At 38.4% G+C, this 25,521-nt stretch overlaps 1 protein-coding gene across 4 annotated transcripts in view; it reads right to left on the bottom strand.

Moving 5' to 3' along the window:
* Positions 1 to 25,521, bottom strand: part of Fbn1 (fibrillin 1) — a 222,372-nt gene that overhangs the window by 25,847 nt on the left and 171,004 nt on the right. For all 4 annotated transcript variants that reach the window (XM_078049643.1, XM_078049640.1, XM_078049641.1 and 1 more), the window contains exons 41-50: positions 24,591 to 24,713; positions 23,565 to 23,723; positions 20,513 to 20,584; positions 16,784 to 16,909; positions 12,903 to 13,025; positions 9,601 to 9,726; positions 7,834 to 7,950; positions 6,895 to 7,023; positions 5,999 to 6,118; positions 3,285 to 3,410 (exon numbers count right to left, since the gene is read on the bottom strand). In XM_078049643.1, coding sequence (XP_077905769.1) covers positions 3,285 to 3,410; positions 5,999 to 6,118; positions 6,895 to 7,023; positions 7,834 to 7,950; positions 9,601 to 9,726; positions 12,903 to 13,025; positions 16,784 to 16,909; positions 20,513 to 20,584; positions 23,565 to 23,723; positions 24,591 to 24,713 — 1,221 coding nt within the window. The remainder of the gene's footprint in view (positions 1 to 3,284; positions 3,411 to 5,998; positions 6,119 to 6,894; positions 7,024 to 7,833; positions 7,951 to 9,600; positions 9,727 to 12,902; positions 13,026 to 16,783; positions 16,910 to 20,512; positions 20,585 to 23,564; positions 23,724 to 24,590; positions 24,714 to 25,521) is intronic.

Raw genomic sequence — 25,521 nt, 5'->3', positions numbered from 1 at the left:
GTTTCCATATAACATTTGGCAAGCACTAGGGTAAGAAAGACTTATGGTCCTAATATGTAGGTGATAGCACACTTTAGTTGTTGATTCTGAACCTCCTCAGCTGTGGAACCAAAACAAAAACCCCAGTTCACAGGTGTAGAGCAAGTAAAGAAATGGCAATTTTGTGGATTGTCGAAAACAACATAAAGGTCAGTCACTGAAGTAGCTGTTGGGGACAAGCTGCAAGTGGAGCTTTCTGCAGATTCTACAAACACATGGCCACATCAGTTAAATTTTCAACAGATGTTTGTTTAGCTCAACAGAGAGGGAAGGAAGGAAAAAGGAGGGCAGAACTATAGGTGGGTGGGAGTAGAACAATCTTTCTTTCAAAGAACACACATATTTCTTTAATATTGATTATTGCTTGGTGACTCCAAGGAAGATGGGATCTCTTAAAAAATTCTCCAACATTTTGCTTGACATAATTTTGGAAACTGACTTTTCCATTCTTACAGAACAAATTGGGTGATTCTAAGAAGTGAGCTCATCCAGTGGTCTGGAATGTGTTTTCGTTCAAGCTCGACTTCCAAGGCCTTGCACAATTCCTCTCATTACACAAAGGCTGCAATCTGCAGGCTTTAGGGAAATGCTTTCATATCCATTTTCTTAAATGCTGACCATCTCTGCCTTCTTCATTCTCTCCCATGATTGTTTTCCAACCCCAGGAAGCCTACTGTGTGTGAGAACCAACTGTGCAATTATGTTAAGGCAAGTTCACCAGCCTTAATTACAAAAGGTAAAAACACCAGTTGCTACAGATTGTGGAAGAAAAATCTTCATGAGTTAAATTTAAAAATTATCTATGGATCTATCTAACTTTCAAACTTTGTTAGTCAAATTCAGCCGGCCTCCCCAATGAACTTGTTCACCTCTTCCTGGCTACCCACTATTCCAGAGAAAATGTCTCTGCAGTTTCCACTCCACTTCCCACCTGCTGAAGTCAGTTTCTGACAGGCCCCCTTCAGTGAACTACCCTTTTGAAGATCAAGAGTGATAAAATTCAGTCCTTGTTCTTCAGCATATCTGCCACCCATGTTAACTTTGCTGAGAAACTTGAAGATTTAACAAACTTTTATTTCTTGGAGGACACTTTTTGGTTTCCTTTATTCAAGTTTTTGTTGTTGTTGTCATTAGAGTCGCTTTATTATTTATGCCTAGGACTGTCAACAATTTTATAAAACTTAACTCTCCCCTTTGTCTTCTATTTTGTTGTATTTCTATTAAGCCTAGATCTATTCATGTTCTACTGCTGAGGTGTTAAAATTCCCTCTTTTCCTTCAATTGCTGACCTTATTCCAGACCCCTGCCCTATCTTCCCCACCCCATTTCACTGTACCACCCTAGGCCCAAATCTTGGATTTAGATAGATTTAAATGCATGAAGTTTCAAGTCAGTGTAAGTGACAAATTCCCTTCATTAAACTTTGCAAGTGGGAGTGGCTCATTTACACCTGTGGTCTCCAGGAACAGTATCTGTCCACCTGAGTGCCATGGCATTTGCTGCTTCAAAAATATAATCCATGGTTCTGTGGAATTTTCTCCCTGGCTCCTAATTTGACATCTTACAAGAAAAACCCAGGCCTTAATTTCCGGGCTCCAGCAAAATCTGCTGTCTGTGGGAGATTTACTTTTGCTGGTGGTGGTTCTCTAGAGTCGGTTTGTTAATCAAAGGTGCTTGCATTGGGAAGGAGAGCCGTGCTGGCACAGGTAGGTACTTCAGGGCTTGCTAGGCCTCCTGTTTACCAGTCCATCTGCAAAGAGCCCTTACTGACCTCTGAAATTTCTTCAGAACTACGAAAGTCACTTTCCCTGCTTGCATTCCTCAACTCTGGCTCTGCCTCCTGGAGCTGAGCATGTGGCAGGGCTGCTCACAGCTGGGCTGATTCTCCCTGTAATGTCAGCTTGCTCTGTGACAGGCCAGTGCAAATTGAATTAATAGCCTCAGCGTTTCCTCTGGGCTGCCACATCGGCAGATTCACACCTGGTTTCTCACTGCTTTCTTTCCAAGCCCTGGCTGAGCCAAAGGCACACACAAACAAGGGAGCCGGAGCTAGACTTTATCTGGGCTGTCTGGGCTATCCATACAGAATATCTGCTTGAATCAAACTCCACCCTACTCACCACCCTGAAATCCATGTGGACCTCTGATAGGGACCTACAAGACCAAACTAACCAAAGGACTCTCAACTCTGGATTTCTGAATGACCAACTGAAAGGTAAATAGCTAGTCAGACAGAATAATAGTAACAAGGGTCTATGGAGGACTCAGAAACTAACAAAGCTTTGTCACATATTCAATAAGATCAGTTGGGCAGGTATTACTATTGTTTGAAATGAGGAAACTGAGCTCCCAAAACATTAAAGGACTTGCTCCAGGCTAAAACATGATACGCTGGGCCCCCAAACTCAATTTTTGGAATCTTAAATGATACCCAGCAACTCTTATGTGGTAATATGGAAGTAAGAACAAAAATACCCACATACACTAAACAACAACAGAAAACCCTAACTCCACACCAAAAACCACTGGTAGGGAAAAAAAACAAAAAAACAACAACAAAACCCAACACATTTTACAACAACAAAAATGTGTATTTCTGGGTCCCCTGGAATTCATGAGACTTAATTTGTATAAGTGGATAGCCACCTAAAAATCCCATTGTTTAGAAACAGCTAAGGTGTTTGCTGAGACTTAAGTATATACTATGTCATGTTTAAGATCAGGCTCATTTTGATTTGTTTTTTAATTTGAAAGTCAACCTGGTGAACCTTGAAAATCTTTACTGAAATAGTTGACACATAGTATTCTTTTTTAGAGAATTTGTGATGTAGGGGATGGAACACCTGATCCTGAGGGCACATTGGTGAAGCTGCATGTCTTTCTGTCTGAAGGTCTAGGTTTGCATCCACAGTTATGCAGGGCAAGTGTGGCTGAATGTCACCTAGGCTTTAGTATTTCAGTGGCTTCTGGTGATACTCCACTGATAGGCTTATCATCATCCGTGTTCTTAGGGGGAGAAGGGGTTTAAGTGCTGAGACAGTTTAAGCAACCATACTTGATGAGTTTTTAATCTTAAAAATCTTAAAAATGAACCTTCTGACATATGGTTATCATTAGACCTTTGGTGAATGAAAACTCTCCATCTTCCCATTCACAAAGAATCAGAGCTTTGCCATGTTAAAAATGGAAGACCACAACAATTAAACACAGGATAGCAAACCTCTGAAGCCTTCAAGTGCATTTACCTTGGCATCGTCTTCCAGTAGAGGACAAGGAGAACCCTTCTGGACACAGACATTTGAAGCTGCCTTCAGTGTTACTGCATGTTCCCAAGGCACAGATTTCTGGCTCCTCCACACACTCATCAATATCTAAAAGAATTACACGTGTCAAACAAAGTCAGAGTAAAATGGAGACACCATCAGGTACCAAATGCAAAACGTACAAGAACAAAGTGCAATGGAACTTCAAAATTTACAACAGTTACTAATATGGCATTATGTAAAAATGTGGATGTGTAACCGATGTGATTCTGCAATCTGTATATGGGGTAAAAATGGGAGTTCATAACCCACTTGAATCTAATGTATGAAATATGATATGTCAAGAGCTTTGTAATGTTTTGAACAACCAATAAAAAAAATTTCCAATAATGAAAGCTTTTCCCTGTGTCATAACACTGTGAGCTGAACTTCTAAGTTGTGGTGATGTTTTAAAAATTAGTTTTGATCGTTCTTGATGTAAAAATGGTTACCTGCGAAGGTCTTCTAAGAGGTGCAATGACAAATCTCTCACTGGTTGCTTAGCTAATTGAAAAACTGGAACAATACTGCCCTGGGCTAAGAAAGCGGCAAGAAACTCCACTTCACCACTATACAGTACACAGAAATTCTTCTTTCTCCCTTTTTTTCTTCCTTTTGCTTAGGATTGAACCTGGGACCTCACACATGCTGGGTTACCACATGTCCTACTTTGCTTGGGAGACTCTCAGCTTATACTTGTTAACCTCACTTCATCATTGATAGTGCCCTTTTTCACTTCCAAAAGTGTCTCAATTTGGTCTATAAATTGCATGATCACTTTGCTTTTAGAAAAAGTGTGGCCAGTCTCTCTGAAAAAAAAATCACTCATCACATCTCCCTCCCCAACTTTTTGCAGGAATTTGCAGTGAAGAAATATTTAAATTGAATCCCGAGCCATTCTCTTTTGGGGAAAGTTTTTTTCTATTAAAATATTAAATATCTTGCTTGGTGCAGTGGCTCACAACTGTAATCCCAGCAACTCAGAAGGCTGAGGCAGGAGTATCACCAAGTTCAAGGCCAGCCTCAGCAAGTGAGGAAGGCCCTCAGCTAAATTAGTGAGACTAAAAAGGGCTAGGGATGTGGCTCAGTGGTTGAGAGCCCCTTCTTTCAATCTCCAGTGCCATAAATAAATAAATAAATAAATAAATAAATAAATAAAATATCTCTTATATCAAGGGGCTCTAATTTTAATATGCTTGTGCCAATAGTTATGCTCATGTTAAAATGTATTTGCATTACATGACTTTATTTGTAAAACATCCAGCTCAGGAAAAGTTAAGAAATTAACTTATTATCTTGATTTCATATGGTAAATAACACAATTAGATATTCTAGAAATATCTATGCAATTCAAAGTAATTATATTCTTATACAATGCAAAGTCAGTTTTTCCATCACTACATATTATCAGATTGTTTTTAAAATTTATCATATTCCTTGTGGCTTATTAATGAACTCAATTGCTCTCAATTGAATTATTCTAATCCCACACACCCTCCATTCCCACATCCAACCTTTTCTGTAAAAATGCTCAAATATTTATTTTTGGTTGTTGTTTTTGTCATTGGTTAATTCTTTTTCTTATAGTAGAAATTAGCTTGTAGGTGCCAGCTTTTTAATAATGAGAACAAATATTGTAGAGTGGGCAGATCTGTTGACCATTTAAGAGGTCACTTTTCTTTCTATATTTTTTTATTCTGTTCATATAGGGACATTATTCATTAATTAAAGAGTAAATAAAACTCAGTATTTAATAAAAGTAATATAATACTTAATAAATTTCATTTAGACTTAATTTGGACAAAATATTTCCATTTTTAATATATCACCACTTGACAGAGATGTTAATTGGATATAAAATAAAATTCCTCATTGACAAATATTAAGAGTAGAAAAAATGTAAATTTTCTGATTTCACCCTGGAATTTATTTAGTCACTCATATAAAATGTTTACATATAAAGCAAACTATTATGTTATGGTTATGGTTTGTAAATATTTAAAACTGATAACTATTTTGAGCTCCATATGATTAGAAGAAATAAAATATAAAAAAAGAAAGAAAGTAAAAAAAGAAAATGGGTACTCATTGTGGATGAGTTTAAAGACTGGTGAGTTAGGTGACCTCTTGAAAATCCATTTAATTACTATTAACTTAATGCCATGACATGTGTTGAGAGTAAAGGAATGCAAAACTACAAAATTTACAGAGAATTTATTTGTAGTAACACATTTCCACTGCTCTATAGGTTAAAAAAAATGAGAAATTCTATAACTACTTTCATTCAATTTCAAATGTGGTCACTTAAAGATTTTAAGTGAGTTCAGGAGTTATTATTAGTTCTCACCTATTGCCACTTAAAAACATGATTCAAGTATACTGGCAGAGGAACACAGCATGTTCATAAGCTGTAGAAGAGCACAGCGAAAAAGAATCAAGGTCATATGACCAGCCATATGACCAACTACATCAGAGATTAGTACAAGGATAAGTTACTCCTGTCTCTCCAGAAGGATGAAACTATATCTACCTTTTGACTTTGGATTTTTAAAAATGAAGTATTTAAAAATGAAAACACCATTACAGAAAGGCTACTGTGGTGATTCTAGTACGATACCCAAATACAGCTCCTTTCCAAGCATGGATAACTCTCCTACCTTCACACTTGTCATTCTGCAGACTGTATCCAGGAGGGCAAATGCATCTGTAGGACCCATCCAAGTTTTGACAGGTTCCCGGTGCACATTTTCCAGGTTCTAGAAGACATTCATTAATATCTGCAAAGTAAAGGGAAAAAGAAGGAAAGGTTTCTTACGGGCATGATTTCTACCAAGCAATTCAAATTCAAAGAAACTGGAATCAAGTAAAACACAATCATAAAGCTAATTAAAGTCCACAATTCTACCAAAAAGAAAAATAAATAATTCAATTAAAAAAAATCAGCTTTCCAAGGTATATAATATAATAACCATATTTTATTCTATCTACCACAAATTAAATGTATCTTGGAAAATGTAGTATATGAAAAGTCAGTGAGCACAATGAATTTAAGGGCACACAAAAGATTATATGACCCAGGCGCAGTGGTTCACGCCAGTAATCCCAGTGACTTGGGAGGCTGAAGCAGGAGAGTCACAAGTTCAAAGGCAGCCTCATTAATTTAGCTACTCCCTAAGCAACTTAGCGCTGGAAATGAAAAATAAAAAGGCTGGGCAGGTGGCTAGGTGGTTAAGTGTCATTGGGTTCTATCCCTGATTTCAAAATAAATAAATAAAATAAAATAATATGAGCATACTACAAAAGTATTTGAAATAAACAATAAATAGAACTGCAACTGCTTAATTATTGATTTAAACAGTTTAATTGTTTTTATTTTAAGTATGATAACTTAATGTTTAAGAATAAGAAGAAAAGTCTTCACAAAACTGATAAGTAAGATTCTACTCTGATTTTTCCTCCAGGCTTCTAGAAGGAAGGGTTAGAATGGAGACCAGCTGATTCTGTGATTGGTCTCCAGAACATTTTTCCAGGGTCTTCCTGAGCTTGTACTTACCCACACAGGTCCTCCCATCTGGAGCCACCTCATAACCTTCATTGCACTGACACTGGAAGGACCCTACTGTGTTGATGCACTGGCCATTGCGGCAAAGGTTCCCATTTCCAGTTGCACATTCATCAACATCTGCCAACAAACAAAACAACAACAACAAATTTTTTTTTTTTTACATTTTCCAAAGAAAATGTCAAAATTCCAGCAGTATCTATTTTGAATTTCCATGGCTTTTGTGGACTCAGCCAAACATAAGAAATTACAATGAAGGTCTGGTTTACATCAACAGACCTGGGTTTATGCATCTATCCAGATATAGCAACAAGGTGACATTATTATATTAGAGGTTGATATTTTACTTTAGAAATTTATATCGATTTCACATTGATATTCATTTATATTTTATTTTTAAAAGCTAAAATGAATTTCCTGAATTATGTAAAACTGATTATTCAAGTCAGCTTAAAATATTCTTTAATATTCTTACAATTAGAGGTCTATAAAATGAGCTTCTAGCTCAATACAATATTTGGTTCATTACTGTTCCCTAGCATAAAGGGAATTTTATACACTTGGTCTTTACTTTTTTTAAGAGAAGCTGCGGTGAAATATCTAAATGAGAAGGTCTACATTATTCCTGAATTGAGGAACTTCTTTTGTATATTTTAAAACTTAATTCCAATTTTTTTGAAATTTAATTAATAAACAACAAAGTAGATACAAAAATGATAGCTGAATGAGCATTTTAGTAAAAGTAATGGATGTAGTTAGTGTAGCTGACTTTCAATGAGCACATTATAATTGACAAGTCTTTAACCAACTGTATGCACAAAACATCTATATTTTTTCAAAAACTGGCTGGCACACTGATGATGATCCTAATTACAAAGAACACAGATAAAAACTGATGTCCCTTGGTGATGCGCTATTTTGCACACGCACCTATACAGTCATTGTTGTGAGAAAGGATGAAGCCATGATTGCAGCGGCAGTTGAAGGAACCAATTGTGTTGCGGCATGTTCCATTCCCACAGGCATCTCTTTCACATTCATTTATGTCTAGAAGGAAGAAAGGCCATAATTATTAATGAGAAACGTGGTCATGGGGTCATTGAAGTTAAAAAACACTCCTATGCAGGCTGAAAGCTTCTCCATATTGGCAACAGCTCCACACACAGTAGAGGAAGCTCCTATGAGAAACCAAAGAGGCCAGGTTTTAAATTTTGGGAGTAAATGGTTTCCTTGGTTGGCACATGAAAAGAGGCAAGCTGAGGACATGAGAACTAGATGAGAATTATTTTATTCTATTTACTTCTAGAATTCTCCTCCCTTGCTACTTTTTTCAAATATTTTCACTTAAAAATGGAAAAAATTCTGTGTGCATCTGGGTCTTGAATCGTTGCCACCTTTGGCAAACTTCAGCTTTTGGGATTCTCACTCCAATTTACCAAAAAGCAGTGACTCACCTGGCATTACTCTGCAATCAGCAACAAAATAACTGGCACCTTAAATGTTTTTGCACCTCACCACGGCAGCTAGCATCTTTCTTAAAAAGAGTTGGTAAATGTCATATCATGTTAAGGAAATAAAAACAAAAACAAAAACAAAACTAAGTGAAAGAAAGTTGCTACCACTGGCTTGAAAGAGTGAGGCACCATGAGGAGGGGCAAGAATGAAGGAAGAGAGGGGATGGGGAAGCAACACTTAAGGAGAGCAAAAGGTGATGATTAGAGTTAGGATCAGATTGTGGGCATGAAGATAAATTATCTATGATCTGAATCAGGAAGTGATTGCTGTCTCCAAAGTGACTCTAACCAGTGTCTGTTGAAGTCTGCCTCCAGATGAGTCAGCCACTGTGCCAGCAGTCAAGAGCCTCTGCTTGGATTGTTCTTTAGCCAAGCTGGTGGAGTTCTTTATTAGGACACATTCTTTGTTAGGAGATTCCAGAAAATTCAGGTGGATCAAGGAGAAAAAAGGTTGGGGAGCATCTCAGAGCTATGCAAGGGTTAGATCAGCAGGGCTGATTACGATCCTTTAACTTGACTCTGGAGAAGATGAAACTTGATGAGAATGCTGTCTGATGGATGAACTAGTTATCATCAAGGGCGAGCGGTTTAAACATTGCTCTACTGATTCTTCTTCCAGATGTGAAATTAATTTATGTTTTTTAAAGCCCCCAAAAGACTTAATGGAAGAAAAGGACTTTAAAGTAGAAAAGAAAGGAAGAAGGTGAGAAAATGAGTGATTACATATTGAAAGTTTATTCTAGGTCAGTATCCTGACATTATTGAAACCAAGGAAGAGATTTAAAATCTTCTTTTTCCTCTAGAGAAATGATTCTTCAATTTTTTTTTTTGCCTTCATGGGATATGTAACTTTATCCTTTGGTCAAAAGTTTTTCTAGGACTGGGGTGTGGCTCAATGATAGAATTTTTGCCTAGCATGCACGAGGTTCTGGGTATAATCACCACCACCACCACACACAAAAAGTTTTTCCAAAACTGTGACAGCCTAATGAATATCAAGAAAGAGGCATACTCAGATTGCTAAAGATCAAATGATATATCACTACTACGTACCTGCCTGTGTTTTTATTTTATAAATAGCAAAATAACTATAGAAAGACCAATGTTCAATTTCATATCTATTCAGATGCAAATAAATTTCCAATAAGATGTGAAAAAAATGAAATGATAATCACATACTTACCCAAACACATGGTTTGATCAGCATTTGTTTTGAAACCAGTATGGCAAAGGCAGTAGAAGCTTCCCACAGTGTCAATACACTGTCCATGGCTGCATATATTGGGGATTTCTTGACATTCATTGCGATCTGCAAAACAAAGCATTTTAAGTGAGATTTAGAAGACAAAATCAGACAAATCTGGATGTTGAAATTTAGTTTTTCTTGATGGTCACTCATATTGTCCCATGTCACCATTGCTTTATCTAATTCCTATATCTTTTAATTCTATCTGATCAAATCTTCATCTCTCCAACAACTCCTTTTAACCCTTGACAATCCTAATGTGTCTTTATTCATATTTATTCATAGGAGAGCTCTCTTGCTTTGCTTCTGCTGGTCTTTAAGCTCTAAATTAGATTTGTGATCAACTGAATCTCTTGCTTTCCTGAAATCTGATTATCTGAGGGGTGGAATTTAATGCATAGGTTCCCAAGTGACATAATTACATGCTATTTATCATCTCTATTTTTTTAAAAGCTTTCAAGACTCTATGTTTAGAATAAATGTAATTTGAAGGGCTTTAGATCTTCATTTCCTATTATCACAAAGGAAAACATCTCTGCATAGGTGCCATTGACCATACAGTGTCCTACTTTTGGTTGAAAATTCAGACTGTTTGCCTGCCCTCTCTACCGAGCACACAGCAATTGGGAATGAACTCTTTTTGCTACATAGAGTAACGCTGCTTGTCCCAGGACAGATATCTCCTCTGTTTGGTGTGTGCAGGCTGCCATTTTTGCAACTCTTAGCAGAGCCTATGGATCACCATACTGTTTAAAAGTCCTGAATGAGGTTAAAGATATCATTATGAGAAGGAAATTGGGATTGAGCAGCTCAGGACCTATGGCTAGCCTGTGCAGAAATGCTAGTTAGCAAATTGTGATTATTCTTATTTTAGAAAATGAATTTAAAATGAGCAAACTGCTTCCTACAATGGGCAGAGGAAATCAATTTTCAATCCCAATTCCAGTGAAGGGAGCCGAGCTTGAGGAAGGCCTTTATCACTTTCAGGGAGAACTGGATCAGAAAGTGTGCAGGGGACCGGAACTGCCTTGTGTCTGGGTCCCTCAAGGAAATAGAGAGCACTGAGGATCTTCATAAAAAGGGACTCTCAGTACTTTTTCTCCTTTATTGCCCTACTTCATTCTAGTTAAAAAATAAATAAGAAAATATGGAGTATTTTGAGGTTCCTGAGGTGAAATAAAAGTTACCATTCTAGAGAACTCCCTTGCTAAATTCTTGCTTTGTCTTGAGACCAGAAAACTAGGTTTCTACAAGCACCAAGATTTGAACTCCAAGGAGACAATTTTTGAAGTTGGAATAAGAGGTTTGGCCATACTACCAGGGGGAAAAAACCCAAATAGTCAGCAGAGATAGAGGAGACCACCAGGAAATGACTGGAAAGAAACTGTTTCCTGCCTTGAGATGGACATTTCAGAAGGCAGCTGCATTTGCTATCCACCTCTGAGGTCAGACTAACATCCCGAGCAGAGATATCTAGTTATTCTCTCAGCAGCAATGCAGTTGCTAAAATCAGTCATGATTTGGGATTAGAATCAATCTATTTACTAATTCAAATAAAAACCATATGATAGAAGGTTTTAGTTCTTTCCCTTTTAAGCATAGGCAGAGAGGAGTACTTTACAATATGCCTGAAAACTGCCAGGTAGAGGTTAGCATTTCAAGATATTTAAAAAAGATTTTTGAAGTAGGATGTAAATGAAGACATTTCCAGAATAAAGTCTTTAACCCTAGGGGCCAAATAGTTACACAACTCAAATATATTCCCTTTCTTCAGAGGATTTCAATGAATGAAGGAAATTGAGCTTTGGGCTACAAAAACAGTCACTCACTACACTTATCCTGATAGAATCAGATGCATTTTATGTATTTTAATATTCTTCAAGAAAATGTGAAAGGGCTTAAGCCCCAGCAGGCTATGGCTGGATGTCTTACCTTGATGTATAAATAGCTCTGTCCCATTTCATGCCCAAGTATGAAAAGGTGTGAAATGGCACATTCTATATTATCAGCAGTTCTTTATTTTGACTGGAATTATTTCACCCAGTTCCAAAGAAATATAAATTAAGAGTAAAATGCAGGGAAATGGTATCAATGCCAAGTTTCATGGAGGGTATTGTGGTTCATATCAGAGACGTCCCCACTTTTCCTGTCCTGTATTAAATATGGATAACAACAGCTCTGTTGACAAAATGCTAAATACTTGCACATGTTCCTTTAAACTCAACAAAACAAGTCTTGATTCTCAAAGTGATTTTTTGTTCTGCTCTTACACCCGCTTCCCACCAAGGTCTCATAAAACAATGTAAAATACCCTTCAGAGAGCACTGCACTTCCTACCACTTAATCACTGGCAGGCAAGGAAATCCAAGGAAAATCTGACCATGTTCCCTTGAGTTGTTTCATTCACAAATGCATAAAATATCCAGGAAACTCACTTGGAAATGATCCGTAAGCAGAATAACACATTTTTCCTGACCTCTTTGCTAAATATACAATGATTTATAATTACTTTAAAACTTACAGGAAAATTATTCTGAGGTATTAATTTGCTTCTGGTTTGAAACACTGGTGTTTTAAGCTTCATGCCACTGGCTACAAAATACCATCAAACATGGAACAAATTCACTATCAATATAAGTTGACAAGGCACCCATCCTTATTTCTACCACATTCTTGACCAAAGTGAACCATGAACAACTCAAATCTCTAGGGAACACAGTTTTTCATTTACTATAAGTGTTTTACAGCTAATAAAAGATTACTGATGTTTTCTGCCGTTAGTGGGTGATCTTTTGTCTGTAAGACATTTGGGAAGACAAGTAATGCTTCTCTTCAGGTTGATCTGGTCCAGCTTGAGAATCAAGATTGGGGTATGAGGTGGAGAAGCCTCCCCTGCCGCTCAGGGAGAAGGTATGGAAGTAAAAAAAGTAATTTGATCCTGAATACTGAATATATGTAAGGGTAGGTGTTTGCATGTGGGACAGTAGATAGGCAAACCTGAAATGTATTTATGTAAACAATCTCCTTCTTGTTTTACAAATACCTCATCAATAAAGTGGGAAAAAGCTAAGAGTTTAGACATTTTGACAATTTTCCATTTTTCTAATTTTGCTAGAGTTTATCTATTTCAATCATATCTCATATATTCTTCAGCCTTAGATCTCAAAAGAAATCTAGTTATCAGAGGCTTGTGAAGATGATCTGCAGGGAAATAAGAGTGGCCGGTGGGCACCACTTACCATTGCACTGTCCTGTGGGCGTGAGGCGATAGCCGGGCTTACAGTCGCAGCGGTAGCTGCCTGCAGTGTTGATGCACTCGGCACTGCGCTGGCACACGGGGCCGTTCTGACACTCGTCAATATCTGCAAGCAGAAGAGAATGTAATTCCAAAGAGCACAGAATATGGCGTCCAGGCAATGCGGTCTTACTTACATCTGATCTACTGAAAAGTCAATATGGATGTTTCATAGCACATTTATTCATAATTGCTAGAACTTGGAAGCAACCAAAATGGCTTTCTGAGGTGAATGTATGATAAGTAAACTGTGGTACATCTAGATGGAATATTAATGAATAGTCTAAATTTCTAAAAAAACAATGAGCTATCAAGCCATGAAAAGTTATGGAAGAAACTTAAATGCATGTTACTATAAGAGAGAGAAGACAATTTGAACAGGTTATATGGTACATGATTTCAAGTACAAGACATTCTAGAAAAGAGGAAACTGTGGAGACAGTAAATAGGACAAAGTAGTTTCCAATAGTTAGGAAGGAGAGAGGGATGAACAGGCAGAGCATGGGAAGTATCAGGGCAGCAAAACTATGCTATCATACTATACTGATAGATATGTGGCATTACAAATGTATTCAAACTCACAGAATCTACAATAGCAACAGTGAACTGTGGACTATGGGTGATAAGGACACGTCGGTATAGGCTTATTGATTATAACAAATGCAAGGAGGTTGTAGATAATGGAAGAAACTATGCATGTATAGGGCTGTGGGTATATGAAAAATCTCTGCACTTTCTTCTCAATTTTATTGTGAACCTAAAACTACCCTAGAAAATAAAGTTTTTTTTTAAAAAAACAGAAGACTGAAAACCCATTATCTAAAAACTCCAGAGCTTTTCTACTTCAGTATTATCATTCATATAGGCAATTTCTTGATAATAATTACACATGGACTCTGATGATGCTCATATCTTTAAAACAAAAAAAGTCATTTGGGGTTAGGGATACAGGTCAATAATGGCATGCCTGCCTAGTATGCACAGGCCCTGGGCTCAATCCCCAGCAAAAACAAAAACAAACAAAAAGCTAAGTCTGAAACTCAGCTTTTTAAGGCCAGGACTTGATATAGGTATAGTCTAATGATCCCCAAGATTTTATGATTCAACAGGGCTGCTTTGGTCTGGAAGGGTGTAAGATCTGCAGAGCATTTCAAACTTTAATGTCCATATGAATTACTTGGGATCTTGTTAAAAAGCAGATTCTAACTCAACACATCTGGGGAATGGTCCCAGAGTCTGTATTTCTAGTAAGCGCCCAGGTGACTGGGGTGCTTCCTGCCTTCCAGCTGCAGGGTTACAGAGACTGCTGCTTAAATTACTGCCACAAGGCAGTCCAATCAAGAAAGCAAACATGGGAGATTGCACATAAAACTACTGAAAACAATCCAACTCTCAATATCAAAGCAAAGAATAAAATGAATATCATGTGTTCTAGAGCTTTTACTTTGCTCAGGAGTTATTTGCCTGCTTTTATTTTATTTTATTTTTTTAAACTGGGACCAATGTCTGTATTGGCTATCTCTTTAGAAGTGTTCTGAATGGCTTTCACCCCAATTCCCATTTGTCCACAACAAACACAACAGGCAGGGAAGTGACATGTGCGAATTTCTCTTAAACACTTGTTTAAACAACAAAAACCCCAGATACCTGATATAGTTCAATTTCATGACATCACAAAAGTTATTGCACAACTCATGGGGCAAAATACATGCTCCCCTCTCTCCTGCTTCAACAGAATGATCTAGTTGTCTATGTCCAGTAAAGGAAATATCTGGAACACTGGTGAGAAGTCCTTAGCACCAGTTTTGGGTTTTCACACAGAAGTGGACTCAGTCAAAGAAGTCCTACCAGCAGGTGGCAAATGCATCAGCAGATGCCTCTCAGGTGTGTGTTTCTGTGGTTGGAGAACTGCAGGACCATTAGTATGAACTTCAGTGAGTGGGAGTTCCTATGAGAGGTGGGGTGGATCATGCCTTTCCATGCAAGAGATAGAGCAAAAGTATGCTGCCTTGTTATGATGGACCCAACACCACCTCACTCACGAGGCCTGCCCTGATCTTAACCAAGACCATAAAGAAACACAGAGGAGAAGCCACTGGAGAAGCCAAACAGTGTCATGGACAAGCACTTTTGTGATGCATCAGCCTAAAGTCTGATCAAACACATACGTGGGGAGAGCAGACATATGGAAGCTCCCTAAACCACTTCCAGAATCCATTCCAGTTTCAGTGCTACTGAGGCATGTATTAAATCAACCTTCATTTTCCGATTTGCTAAGAGTGTGTTTCCGAGAACTAAGAGTGTTGGGAAGCAGCTGAGCCTGATTAGTTTTTCACATGGAAGAAGAAGAGCGTATGAAACCAAAAATTGGAGCCCTCAGTCATCTTATTGGCCACTAAATGCTACCCTGACAGCAAGGTGACAGCTCTACTTGTCCTTTGCACTCTGACAAATGGTATTTGCAACTCATGTATGTTGCAAGGTCTAGGTTGACTCTGGCCAATGGCTGCTGCTTTAGCATATATAAGTAGTGAAGAGGTACCAAGGTAATCACCCAAGAGACCTCTGAATGGAAGGGAAGAGGAAATGCCATGAGAAATTGACAAACATCCTGGTGGGGTAAGTACCAGGGGGAAAGAATATGACCAAAAGGAAGACGGCCATCTCCAGCACTATAAGATCATTGCCACGGCCTCCTTTCTCCTCTCCAGTGTCCATGTTTCCTCTCCAGGAACCTGGTCTTGGATGACCTCCAGAAGGTGGGGACTGGGACCAAGGTCTGCACTGGCAATCTCTTTAGAGGTGTTCTGAATGGCTGTCACCCCCATTCTCACAACCAACACAGCAGACAGGGAAGTGACATGTGCAAAGTTCTCTTAAACACTTGTTAAGAAAACTTAACAGGTATGTGGTTACTAACAAACTAGAACTTTCCCTGTGGTATATAAATCATCTTTAGTTTAGAAAACCAAATGTTTTTTTAAATATTAAAATGTTGACACATGCTATAATATGTGCCCTAAGAGGATGATAACCTTTTCTATAATGCATAATACTCTACCAGAGGACCAAAGTTCAAGTATTAAATAGAAAATTATTCCAGTTATTCTCAGGCACATCACATATTTAATATCCAGTAATGTCTCCCTGTTATTAAAATACAGAAGAATACTATCTTCCCCAGATGTAGGAAGAAATATGAAGTGCTATAAGGAATGTTTAGACTCATAACATATGAGAGTGTGTGTGTGTGTGTGTGTGTGTGTGTGTGTGTGTGTGTGTGTGTACACAGCAATAGGAGGTAATATGAAAATGAAAAAAAGTACCTTTTGCATGCATGCCAACATTTTTCATATAAAATCAAATTTGCTGTCCTTGCCATTTGGAATTCTCTCATGCATTTGGAATATTTGCACTAACCTTGTTTTCACTTGGGAGTAGCAAAGTCTCCATTTGTTGGAAGAGAACACTGACTTTAAGATTCAAGTAAAGATGACTGTCCACTGATGTTTACTTTCAAGCAATGTGAAACAAAAGAAATCTATGTGACACACCCAGGAACCCAAAAGATTTTTCATATCAGTCAGGAAATCTAATACATTGTGTCTTGGGGGAGGGGGCTGCGGAATGCACATCCTGGCTTTTCCACTGGGAGTTAGAGAGGTTTTTGCATGAAACTTCAAGTTGTTCCACACCATGCCCTTCACTATACTTAGAGTTTGAAGCACTTCTGAAATTTCAAGTTATGAAGTTTGGTGAGGGTGTGTTTAAGAAGCTCATCAGCTGGCTCATTGCTGGATATGACATAGTTACAATGCCACTTACCTTCACAAACCAACAACTTGTCATTATAGAAGAACCCCACTGGACATTCACATCTGAAGCTGCCAACCATGTTGATGCACACACCATTTTCACAGACTCCTGGGATTTCCCGGCATTCATCAATATCTAGAAACAGAGAGTTGCTTGTGAGTGATAGTGCAACATGTGATCCCTGCACAGGGAAAGAGAGGACTGAAAGGGCATGCGTGAATGTGTGTATGTGTTTGTGTGTGATGGGAGGAGGAGAAATCAATGAAGAGCAAATTGAAATAACTAAGCTACTTTCCAAACATTCATGTGTCTTTGTGGATTTAGTGTCTTTTTGGCTTTGTTTCAGAACACCAACTTTGCACAGGTAGGAGCCATCTTCATATCCACTGGGCACTGTGGATATACCAGATGAGTAGGTTAAAAGTGACTGTCAAGAGGAAATGGCCTCTTGCCTCCAAGTGTGCAGCCGTGTTTGGCAAAAATGGAAAGGTGACTTGAGGAACAGAAGAGAAGTCCAATGTTATGGAGAAGTGCCATCTTTCAAGTTCTACTTCTAATCCCCCTTCCTCCTTCATGTGGCTATAGAAAGGAGTAAATGAGATGTGGGGCTGCAAGCTGGGCTGGAGTTGAATGTGAAGACAGGGTTAGCACCAAGGAAGGATGTCACTGCAGATTGTGTGCTTCCTGAAGCTGGGGGCTGGGACAGCTCTACTTGTCCTTAGCACTCTGACAAATGGTAAATGGCTAATTCTAATTTGTTACATCAAGAACCAGTGTCTGGCTGGGTGTGGTGGTACATGCCTGTAAGCCCCTGGGATGGCTTGGGAAGCTGAGGCAGGAGAATCACAAGTTCAAGCCAGCCTCAACAAAAGTGAGGCACCAAGCAACTCAAGGGGACTCTGTCTCTAAATAAAATACAAAATAGTGTTGGGGATGTGACTCAGTGAAGGGGTGCCCCTGAGTTCAATCCCTGGTATCAAAAAAAAAAAAAAAAGATAAAAGAACCCATGTCTGGAAATGGGTTGGTGAACATTAAAACAGGACCAAGGTAGGAATGAAAGCAGAGCCAGGATCCTGGCATTCATCAATATCTGAAGCTATAAAGGGATACCTGTGAGCAAGTCTCAGAGCCTCCTCAGCAGCCTCGATTGCCTCATCTGCTTCCTACCTGCTTCCTACTCCAGGCCATATAAATGTCCTCTGAAATAACAGTAAAAATAGTAATAATAATAGTATTCCCAGTCTCTGGATGCATGGCTAGTGTGCTTCTCAAAGAGTTGACCTGTATCTATTCACTGAATCAGCACAGCCACCCAGTGAAATGGTGTCTAGGTCCTATGCCTGTCTTCACTGTGCAGATGAGGCAACTGAGGCCAAGCCAGAGGAGGTAACCTGCCAAAGAGCACGTAGTCAATGAGAGACAGAGTCAGGATTTGATGAAACTTGCTAACAGGATATCCTGTTCCCTTATGCTTCTCCACATAACCATCCTATATTCTTCACAGGACGGTTTCAAAGTGCTTGTTACCCTGGAGGACCGCTCCAGCAATCCCTTGACAGTGTGACAGAACACTTCCACTGTGGTTTACGTAAAGCTACAGTCTAGGATACAAGTCACCCTTTCACTAGGCTTCTATTACTATTGTTGAGCCTCTTGGTTTACTTATAGCCAGGAGCCTCTGCAAGGTACTTTGCATAAATTGTAGGAAGATGCTCACAGATTCTAGGGTACCTGGAGGAGCTGCTGCAGATTCAGAAGAATCACATTCTAAAACCAACCTGTTTCAAAGGAGAAATTTCACAGGCCACAGGTAGATTTAAGACCCTTTTTCAAAGGGCTTGATTCTGTTTGAAAGCAAATTGATCTACTTAATGGGGGAAAAAAGTTTTAAATCTCAAAGGGTACAGTCTCAAAACACTGCTATTTTGAATACAGGCACTCATGTTTTTCAGTCTTTTCACACTTTTCTCATGTTGTTAAACATCTATGAGAAATCAAATCACAACTTTATATTGTCAACAAGAAAACCAATAGAATCCATTCTGTTGGTGCAGATTAAAACATGAAATATCATATTCATATTCATTTGTTTAAATGTGATATATATTACCAAGACTAACAATAACAGGCTGAGTCAAATCTCTAGCCATTGCTAGGTGTAAAATAGCAAAAAGATATATTAAAAATCTTGCTTTCTTTTCTTGTCTGGATTTTATTTGAACTTCAACTTAGAGAAGTTTATATTTTAAGACAAGATTAATAAACATACTATGGTTTTAGTCCCATATGAATGGACTCTATATGCCAACAATCTTAAAACCTTTCAGAAAGAAAATATAAAGCTTAAATAAAACAAAGTTTTTCAGCCATCTAAATATTTTGTCATTGATGGAATTTGGTAACAGTAAGCATATTGCTAAATACCATGTTTCCAGTTTTCAAGAGCTGGAGGCAAAGCAAGCCATGAGTCAGGGCTGGGTTCAGGTCCCAGCTCTGTTATTAATTAGCTAGGTGGCCTTGGATGAGTCCATTTCCCTCTCTGGGCCTCTGGGCCCTCAATTGTAAAGCAAGATATTTGAACTGGATGGCATTTGAGGTCTTTCCAGCCTACTAGTGGACAATGCTAATGCAGTTTCAAGCTGCTTCCTGCCCATCCTGGAGGGCAAGTCTTGCTAGAGTACACGCCTAGTCTGCCCATGGAGAACCATTACTACCAAAGACCACTTATCTGCTGATCACAGATTCTAAGGAGATTAAAAGATCTGTTTCAGGAAGGGGAAAAACAAAGTAGCTAGGGCCAGGTGTTTCATGCCAATGTCATTTAGCAGTTTTTCTTTCCAAACCATGAAGTTTCTTTGGATGTTGACTAGACTGTGGAGCTATATGGATTTGGCACTAAGGAAGCCAGGCTGATTGCTGGACCAGATCCTTGTTTCCTTAAACAAGGTCATTGGAAAGGCTGATGTAGTTTTCAGTTTACTTATTAGGAACAAGGTAGAACAAAGCAAGTGGTGATCTTTGCTACCACACACAACAGCCCAGACTTAGGGGCATCTAAGGATACATATAAATCACACCAGGGAAAAACTCTGAGATCACAACAGCTTTCCATCACTTTTATGTTATTTGGTTTAAACCACAAGGGCACTGCCTACATTGGCTGAACGCTGTGTAATACTTGTGAATCTTACATAAGCACCTCTATCACAGTGGTGGTCTCTGTTCCAGTTATCAGACAAGGTCTTAGATGGAGAAGATTTTTAGTTTAATTCTGAAATTCTCCAAGCAGGTGATCCAAGAAGAACCCATGTAAGATAAATTGGATCCACAAGAAGGACTTTACATGAACAACCCACATGTAAAGTATTGGTGTGAAAAATTCATGTAAACTCATCTTAGAAGGAAGGAATGGGAATTACAGTCAAATCAAATGTCAACTGGCCATCCTCCCAGAATCTCTCTCTTTGTTGATGCCTAGGCTTGGTTTAACTAAGCTTGATTGTAATTCTGTGAAAAGCTTTCCAGTCCCCTTAATCATGAGCAGCAAATGCTTCTGCCAATTAGGTGGAGCAACACAGGGTGTTTGCACAGCTTATTCCAAACTGAGAATCCATGTTTCAATAAGAAGAAGACAAAGAAAATAAACAGAAAATGACAGTATGCACTCCCTTTTCTAACACAAGGACAAGGAAAGAAAGTCCTGACAATGCTCACGTGCACATTGTCTCCTAACTCACCTACGGGTAAGCCGGTATAAATGTCGATGACAAAGCCTGGCCTCTGGCTTCCACAGAGCGTAGCAAATTCATCTGCAATAATTGAACAACAGGAGGGGTGGGGATCAGTAAAAGAGCAAGAATTGGCTGAAAGAAATTACTTTTTCTTTTTCCCAAAAGGTTTGGTGTGGAAGAAGTTACTTTTAAACAATATTACAATACTGAAATGGTCTCTCTTTTGAAGAACTGACAACGAGAAGTAAACCTGGAAATTCCTACAGATGTAACTCTCTCTCTATAAGACAAACGCTGAAGGAAGAATGGTATGTTGACTGATAACCAGGGAGAAGTAGAAGTCTCCATGTCGCATGCCACAGGCTCCTCTGAGCTGCCTCTGAATTGAGCTTTCTATTTGAATACTGTTCAGGTCTGAACCCAGAGACTGACAAGAGTGCCTCTCTCCACTCTGTAATGAGGGATCTATATAGGGTCCAAGGAATGCTTACAGAAGCCATTTTCTCAGTAGACTGGAGGCAGATTGTGGCAAGTTCTTAACATCAGATCTATTAATGGCCAATTCATGTCTATAAACCAACCTCATCGTTAATTTGGTTTTTGGACCTGGATTTTACTCAGAATGGCACTCATGTACTCCTGTTCTTTCTCTTCCCTGAATTCATCAAAGTTGGTATTAAAAGATGAGCTAAATGTTATTGGTGATCTGCTCTAACTTGGAGATTTTGTAACTCCAGGTAAGCATGACTGGTAAGGTATGGTATCAGTCTAAATCCAAGATGGCCATTGCCTTTCTGGTCATGCCTAAAGAAAATGAGTAAAAGCTTCCTGGAATTATTTGAATTAGAAAATAGCCTGAGCCAAGCATGGTGGCATATGTAAATCCCAGCTACTTGGGAGGCTGAGGCAAAGGATTGTTTGATATCAGGAGTTCAAGGCCAGCTTGGGCAGTATAGTGAGACTCTATCTCTAAAGCATTTTTAAAAATCCTAACATATAGCATGCTATTCTCCTAGTGCTTTATTTTCTTAGACTATGAGTGTCCACTTAGAACAACTGCCACAACAGCTGACATTTGTCATCCAGAGAAATTACAAGAACTCCTAAAATATGTGCAAATTTCAGAGTTAGTGAAAGGCCAAAACTAGATTTGGCCAATATTTATCATGAAGAAGAAATCTTGAATTTTAAATGATGCATATATAGGTTCTTAAAACTCAAGACAGTCATTTCTGAAAGTAAATATTGTCTATATCAAGGGTTTCCAAAGTGGCCTCCAGGAGAATTGAAATGACCTATTAGGACAAAATAGAAAACAGTCGGAATTCTATTTTTGTAAAATCTGATCTCTCTAAAGACGTATTTTCTGTATAATTTATATTGGAACAGTTCTCAAAAAACAAATGCAATTTTCAAGATAACTTAAAACAAATACATGCACATACTTTTATATATAAACACACATGCCAAGTTTGTATACCCTCCAGATTTTTCATTAAGATATGATCCTGAAGACCATTGTTCAGTCAGGGTCAGCAAACTTTTTCTTAAAGGACTAGAGTAAATATTTTTAGGCTTTGCAAGCCGCATGGTCTCTGTCAAAACTTTTTAACTCTGCCACGAAAGCAGCTGTAGATAATGGGTCAATAAATTAGTGTGGTTGTGTTTTAATAAAATTTTATTCATGGATACCAAGATTTGAAGTACATGTAACTTGCATATGGCATGAAATATTATTCTTGTGATTTTTCCACCCATTTAAAGTGTAAAAATTGTTCTTAGTTTGTGGGCCATTCAAATACAGGTGGTAGATTGAAGTTGGCCCATAAACTTTAGTTTGTCAACCCTGCTCTAGATACCCTTTGAGAGGTGAGGTAAATCACAGTTCTAAGTGATGGTTATTACATTATTTTTGGAGCAAACAATGGATACAATGGTATAATTTAGTAAAAAAGAATCTTCTGTTGCATAAATGATCAGATAGAATCCAAAAATAAATTTAAAATTTTACATATCACTGTGTGGGATGGGATAGGTACTACAGAATACCTTAATCAATATCTTGCATGGATTAAATTTAATGCAAATCATAATATTGGCAAATGATCCCATCATAATATCTTTGATGCATAACATGTATCACATGATTTAAGAATACTGCACCAATTTTTTTTACTTTATATATTTATTTAAAGAATATCATTTGGGTCTTTTAAAAAATGAATGACATGGGCTGGGGTTGTGGCTCAGTGGTAGAGCGCTCGCCTAGCACATGCAAGGTGATGGGTTTGATCCTCAGTACCACATAAAAATAAATAAATAAATAAATGTACTTAAAAATGAATGACATAGTATAATTCTTTCCTTTACAAAAAAATGTAAGAAGAAATTTCTCTTGTCTCAATATAAAGAAGAGATGCATTTTTTTCAGTGTTTAATTTGCTTTGTAGTTACTGAGGATTTTACACTTGATCAGGTTTCCTTTTTCAAATGAGCTGCTAGGAAGTTTGGAACCAAAGTCACTGCTCATCTCTGGCAACTGTGTAGGAATTCCCGGTTTGGATTTTGTGTATTGGCCTTGTTCCTGTGTAATTTTCTTACTCTTCTTTGTCATTTGCCTTACAGTTATTTCTTATTTTACAATTACATCTTTGTAGACTGGCCTTAATTCTTTTGGGAATAAGACTAGTTTTGAATATTACATAAAAACAAGAAGAGTTATGGTTTGTTTATTACTTTGGTTTGCCTGTTTCCAGTCTTTTAATTATTATGGTGAACTCTGAAACAATGATAACAATGTTTATATTTTTGTGATATGCTGAGTCCACAGTTCTGGTTATGAATTAGGGTACACATTAGTAAGCATATTCTGTGATTGCAGTTTTCAGCTGGATAGATAATAGTCAACTCTGAACTAAACAGTTGCCTTTGTGAATCAATTTTTTCCTTATGAAATGAGCATGCACACTTTTATTTCTTTGCTGAGACTGATTTCTCCTAACAATTCATGGGTGATAGATCAACCTCTATTTTTAGTAGTAGTGAAGCTAAAGTTCACCTGTGCTTGGGATGGGACACTGTTCACAGGGCTTATTCCAGGCTCGGCCAATGTTGTAAGAGCAGCAGCACATCTTCTTGGTCATATTGAATAAGAGCTCTCCATCACAGGTCTGGTTGTCAGCATAATAGTTTCTGTAGCACAAACTTCTTCTCATATCTAAAAGAGAAAAGGAAAAAAGGATAGGAAGTCGGGGACAGTGGTCCACATCTGTAATCCCAGCAGCTGGGGAGGCTGAAGCAGGAGGATTACGAGTTCAAAGCCAGCCTTAGCGAAAGTGAGGCACTAAGCACCTCAACAAGATCCTGTCTCTAAATAAAATACAAAATAGGGCTGGGGATGTGGCTCAGTGGTCAAGTGCCCCTGAGTTCAATCCCCAGTACTACCAACCCCCGCCCCCTGCCAAAAAAAAAAAAAAAAAAAAAGGATTGGATATGCCCTTGGGGAAGCACAACACATGTTAAGGGGATACTCAAAGAGAAAGCTCTTTTGAGTTGTACTGTAAGCTGACTTTAATAAGGGCAGGAAAAGCCTACTCAGACACAACATTTTAGCTATCAATACTGTTACAAGAAAAGGACTTTGAGGAATGTATTCCCTGGTATTTTATGCCACAGAACTAAGTCATTATGTGGCTGTAGCATTAATAAACTTTACATGACTCTCCACCCTGTCTCCTAGTAACAATTCTCCACTGCTATTTGGCAGTAAGTTTCTCATTTCCGACTCACGATGTTTTAATACTGTAGGTCTGTGTTGTAAATATAATTGTATAAAGATACACCCAAAAGTCAAACAAAAGAAGCACTATTCAACTTTTGTTTGGGATTTTCCAACATTACACTTAAAAGAAAACTCCCAACCACGCACACGAGGTGCTAAAAAATACCAAGCTCACGGTTTACAGGGGAGGAGGCTCTCAATGAGACAGTGAGGATGGCAGCACTCAGTCTAGCACTCAGGACCATTTGCTGGGCTTTCTACACAAGAACTAAACATGCCTAACTGAGAAAAACTTAGACTTACCCATGCAATTATTTCCCCCATTCACTTGCATGTAATCTGGAGGACAAATACAGGTGTAGTTGCCAACGGTGTTGTAACATGTCCCTGGGCCACAGATTCCAGGAGTGTCACATTCATTTACATCTATAATCCAAAGAGAAAGTGGTATGTGAATATGAAAACATCACTCTCTGAAGTGGCCATGCTCCTCAATGTCAATACAAATGTTGACATAACAAAGGAGAAAATCCACAGGGCACTTTATAATCCAGATGTGAAAAGCATGTGTTTAGTTCATCAGGGTCCTTCATCTATGCAAATGCATGCAATTTCAGGAAAGAAGGTTTTAGAAAGGAACTCCTGCCTTCTGATAAGAATTCCTAACAAATGAGCCCATAACATCCTCAAAGGCATGCAGAGTTGGAACCATACAGAAAGTCTAATTCTCAATATCCTTCAGAAAGACAGTGATATCCTTAAGCCATCAACAGCCGGCTTCAGGAATCTCCACTGGTAAGGGGACATGGAAGCAGGTACTTTGTCCCCTTTCCCATATTCAAATAAAGGGGATGATTTGATGTTTGTTAACTCAGTGAGTCTGAGATCTATGTCTTATGTACTGGATGCTCAACTTAAATTTAATGAGGTTGTCATGGTCCTGTGGAGACTTTGGGAGAGCCAGGGGAACTTTTCTTATACGGAACACAAGGACTTCTCTTCCCTAACTACTCATGTGACTCTCAACCCACCGCTCTTGCCCTGGTCCATGGCTCAAGTGCTCTAAAACCGTAAAATGGTCAATATTCTCCATTTTCCCAGTAATGGAGGTGAAGAAGGGCTGCAGAGCTGTCAGCAGTATCATGAAGCCAAAGCTTTCCGAAAGAATCTCATCTAAGTGCACATCTCATCTAAGTAACATAGGTTACTGAAATGGGGCCTGTGCTACTCTCAT

Source organism: Ictidomys tridecemlineatus, chromosome 5, assembly GCF_052094955.1.
Source record: "Ictidomys tridecemlineatus isolate mIctTri1 chromosome 5, mIctTri1.hap1, whole genome shotgun sequence".
NCBI classification, from domain to species: Eukaryota; Metazoa; Chordata; class Mammalia; order Rodentia; family Sciuridae; genus Ictidomys; species Ictidomys tridecemlineatus.
Note: the sequence above shows the minus strand (reverse complement) of the source record. Positions and strands in the feature narration are given on the sequence as shown.